The sequence below is a fragment of the Benincasa hispida genome, chromosome 12 (assembly GCF_027475165.1).
Source record: "Benincasa hispida cultivar pf3 chromosome 12, pf3_genome.v1.1, whole genome shotgun sequence".
Taxonomy (NCBI): Eukaryota; Viridiplantae; Streptophyta; class Magnoliopsida; order Cucurbitales; family Cucurbitaceae; genus Benincasa; species Benincasa hispida.
Window position 1 is genome coordinate 26166660 of NC_143489.1, and position 4716 is coordinate 26171375.

At 32.1% G+C, this 4716-nt stretch overlaps 1 protein-coding gene across 1 annotated transcript; it reads left to right on the plus strand.

The window, feature by feature from the left end:
• Window positions 1-804: 804 nt before the first annotated feature.
• LOC120092926 (dehydration-responsive element-binding protein 1D-like) lies at window positions 805-2049 on the plus strand. Its single transcript, XM_039051169.2, has one exon. It carries the CDS (start codon window positions 977-979, stop codon window positions 1610-1612), a length of 636 nt encoding a protein of 211 aa, XP_038907097.1. The 5' UTR covers window positions 805-976; the 3' UTR covers window positions 1613-2049.
• Window positions 2050-4716: the final 2667 nt, after the last annotated feature.

The following is a 4716-nucleotide window of genomic DNA, read 5'->3' on the forward strand; positions in this document are numbered from 1 at the left end:
TAACTACAGTATTATACTATTTCAAGTTTTTCTTTGTTACAGTGTTTACTGTTTTCTACTCATCTTCTCTTTCCCTTTTTATTACAGAATTTATTATTTTTTACTCAAATCAAACATAGACTATTATAATAATTTACATTTCAAATACAACCTATTATAATTTATAGACTATTACGATCCATAAATTATAATAATCACGAACTATAATAAACAAACTAGGGGCTGTTTGGAGCACCAATTAGAAGTTGGTGGAGTGAGTTATTATAGTTGACTCTATGTTTAGGACACCAAATATAATATAGGTATATATAATTATTTATAACTTATAATTAAATATAGTAAATACTATTTCAAAATTCTTTTTGCTATAATGTTTACTATTTGTCATCCCTCCTCTATTTTCTACTTTACTACATTATTTATTATTTTCTAATCAAATAAAAATAGTTTACCATTCAAATACAAATTATTATAATCCAAATTAAAATAATCTATACTCATAATCTACCAATTATAATAATTAATTCCAAGCTGAACGGTGTTAGAGTGCAAAAAGAAATGAAATATAAGTGACAAGGAAGAGTAGTAGAAAGTGTGGGCGTGACAGCAAAAAGGAAAACCGGGGACTTAGTGCATCGGTTTCCTGAACATGTCTGTCTGTCTCTCTCAGTGCCAGCTCATACATTCATTCCCTTTCAATCCCCAGTGAAGATGGGACACGTGTCACCTCAACTTGCTCAACTTAAAACTAACTATAAACCAACCCTAATTTTCCTTAAAAACGAAATATAAAATTAAAACCGTTGCATCAATTTAACAGCCTGTATCCTCATCCTCCTCCATCCCAAATTCCGTGTTCCAATTCCTTCTTATAAATAAACCCCTAAAACCCTTTCTCTCTGTCCCACAAAACCTTAAAAAAAACTTATATATACACACACACAAAACCAACACTCGTAACTAACTCCCCACATATATGGATTTTTCCGATGAACTTTCTACATCCTGCCACCGTACCAATCACTCCGACGAGGAGCTTCTTTTGGCGTCCCGATACCCGAAGAAAAGAGCCGGTAGAAAGAAGTTTAAGGAAACTCGTCACCCTATCTACCGTGGTGTGCGACGGCGTAACTCCGGCAAGTGGGTCTGTGAAGTCAGAGAGCCCAATAAGAAGACTAGGATTTGGCTTGGAACTTTCCCCACTGCTGACATGGCTGCTCGCGCTCACGATGTCGCCGCCATCGCCCTCCGTGGGCGCTCCGCTTGTCTTAATTTTGCTGATTCTGCCTCCACTCTTCCCATTCCGGCTACTGTCGATCCCAAGGACATTCAGAGGGCTGCAGCCCAGGCTGCAGAGGCCTTCCGCCCGCCGGAGGATGAATCGAGGACCGCCGCTGCCGGCGCGACGGCGGCGGCGGAGGAGGAGGAGGAGGAGGAAGGGATGTTTTATTTGGACGAGGAAGCGGTGTTTGGGATGCCGGGGTTGTTGGCGGACATGGCGGAGGCAATGCTGTTGCCGCCGCCGAATTGTGTGGGGAACGACAATGACGACTATGGGGCTAATTCTATGGATTTCGATGCCGACATGTCGTTATGGAGTTACTCGATTTGATACTCCTTAATTAAATTGACGTGTAAAGTAGGGGCATTATCGGGTTTTTTATTCCCTTGGTGCCAAGTCAAGCGCCTAAGGATAAAAGGGGGGAGGAAAAAATTTTAAAAAAATAATTTCTTCCAATCTCCGTATGCTTTTATATCTTTTTATAAAAGTACGGCCGTTTTAAAAAATTATATAAAAAAAAAGTAAAACAAAAGGGTAAAATATTCTCTTTTGGAAAGATAGATAAATAAATAAATACATATAAACTTTGTGTCTGTACATTATGGTATAACAAGGGAGTCATTTGATTGAGAGAATTTTGTGAGTAATTAAGAGCCCATTACTTTTGAGTATTAGTGGTCAATTTTATTTAATTTGTACTCCCGGGAGAAGTTTTGTTTACCTAGTTTCTATATTTATACCTAATAATGTATATCCTATTATCCTAATTACCTAAACTATACTCCTCTTTATTACTAATTTCACTTAAAGCTTAATTAGATTAGAAATTTACGACTCTCTTTGAGAGTAGGATTGAATAACAACTATAAATAAAAGTGATTTGACTATTTAACTCGAACAAAGTATTGTGATGGATCCGATCGTAACACTATATATTTTGTTTAATTCAACGTATCTTAAAATTATGGGCATGTGATAAGAACAACTAGAATTTTATTAAGGTAGTCAATTTCTCCCGTCGTCTAATTAATGACATGTATGAATGAATTAATGAGATTTTTCAATGTCCATGTCTATTTTCTAGCTATTTTGACTATTTGGTCTTTTAGTTTATTTATTTTTGGACCTTTACTTTTTCTTTTTCTTTTTTTTTTTTAAAAAAAATTATGTTTCTCACATTTTGAATTATTGTTATTTTTAGTCGTTACCATTGCTACAACAAATTTAAGATTTTACAATTAAAAAGTTGTTATTAGAATATATTTGCATGATATTCCATGAGATATAATTTAAATGAGATTATATATACCAGAATTAGTTTAATTTAACAAATTACAAATCAATGATTAAGTACACTTACAGGCGATTTGACTTGGGTGTTGTGGTAAATAGTCAAGAAAAGTCGAAATTAAGATCTTCATTAGAGTTTACTAAAATAGAGAATATATATATGTATGTATATGAAGTGATCTGATTTGACGGTCAATTGAGCAATTATTACAAATTATGGCAAAATATAATTATGGTTAAATTAAATTTGGATTTGTCAAATGAGTACTAAAAGTGTACTTGTTGGGATGTATTCCATTATCAACATTTAATTTTAATCCAATTGAATATATGATCATATCACTTTATCCAAAATAGAAATTGTATTGAAGTTTAATATTAGGCTTCCATCAACAAAACGAAACCTTGAATATTAAGGTGTAGGTAACAATTTTGTTTTTATTTTTGCTTTTTAAAATTAAACTTATTTCATCCACCTTTCTTATAATGATTTGCATTATTTTTAAGTACAATAGTTGAATTCTTAGCCAAATTTTAAAATCAAAAACAACTTTTTGAAAGCTATTTTTTTAGTTTTTAAAATTTGGCTTGGTTTTTAAATCATTGGTGAAAAATAGATAACAAATGAGGAAATTTGGAGGTAGAAATATTGTTCATAGACTTAATTTAAAAAATAAAAAATAAAAAATAAAATACAAAGTAGTTACTAAACGGGGCCTAATTTAACGAAGGTACCATATTTTGATGATTTTCCAGAGAGGGGGTGACAAACAAAGGGCTATGGCATAGGTGAAGCGGGTTCAATGAAAGAGATGGTGAGGTAAAAGTGAAGAGCGGGTGAGAGAGAAAGACAATGAATTATGAAAATAAGGAGAAAAGATACGAGAAACACTAAAATTATATTTACATCAGTTAGGTTCAATTTTGGATTCAACTTAAAACTTTTCTCCTGAACTCGAGAACGGAATTAAACCGATTTGGTTCTTGAGAAAAGTTATGTCTTGATCCGAATGGGGATAGTATTTCTCTTCTTCATGTCCATGAAGTTTTGAAAAATCCAAACATCTCAAAGATAGATAGAGTGGTAGGAATTTATCGAACGAATCACACTCCTTTGTATATGTTAAAAATCCATTGATGAGAAGGGACTAGAAAAAGCTTGAACCTAATTCCTACCATAATGAAAGCGTAATTAAAATTTTTGATAAGTTGGTTCAACCAATTTCACCTTGAATTTTTGTCTTATAATTTTGATTAGAGTTGTCATATTTAATAAGTTCGAGTTTTTTGAAAGCCCATACTCCACACGGCCGCTATAATTTCACCTCACCCAGTCAAACAATCAAACAATCCCCTACATGAATTATCTACTCCATAATTAAAACGTTTGTTAGTTCCACAAAATGCTATGGAATATATTTTCAAATCTATAGGAAACTTGACCCGTACAAACCTTGAATCTAGTATATTTTATATGAAATATAACTAAAATAATAGTGCAAAAAAAAATTAGCAAAAATATATAAATGAGTAATTACCATTAGGTTTAAATCTCATTTAGTTCTTTAAAACTTTCAAGTTAATAGCTATTGTGGTCCTTGAACTTTTAAATTTGTTTACTTTGGTCCTTGGACTTTTAAATTTATTTACTTTGGTCCTTGAAATCTTAAAATTTTCTTTAGTATCTAAACTTCTTTTATATATATATATATATATGCAACAACTAGGGAGAGAAGGTATTGATGAATATAATAAACTTGATAATTTCTTTGATTTACAATACTGTTATTTATATACATTGAAAGTAAACTTATTCGTAAAAATATAACTAAATCAAATTTACAATTAGAGGTATAATTTAAGGGCATAAGACAAGGAGGTGATCATGGAGAGATATTTGACAATGAATAATAATGTTAGAATATTCTCTAATACCCTCCCCTCAACGGAAGATTATAGAGAAGTTAGAATTTTTTCCCCAAAGAAATAAGAAATCGTAAGTTGACAAAGGCTCTGTAAGAAGATCTACAAGTTGATCTTTGGAAGAAATGAAACCAACAGAGATATTTTTGTAAACCACCTTTTCACGAACAAAATGATAGTCAATTTCAATATGTTTGATCCAAGCATGGAAGAAGGATTAT

Coding starts and splice junctions, on each gene's coding strand:
- LOC120092926 (XM_039051169.2), top strand. CDS start 977: ATGGATTTTTCCGATGAACTTTCTACATCCTGCCACCGTACCAATCAC.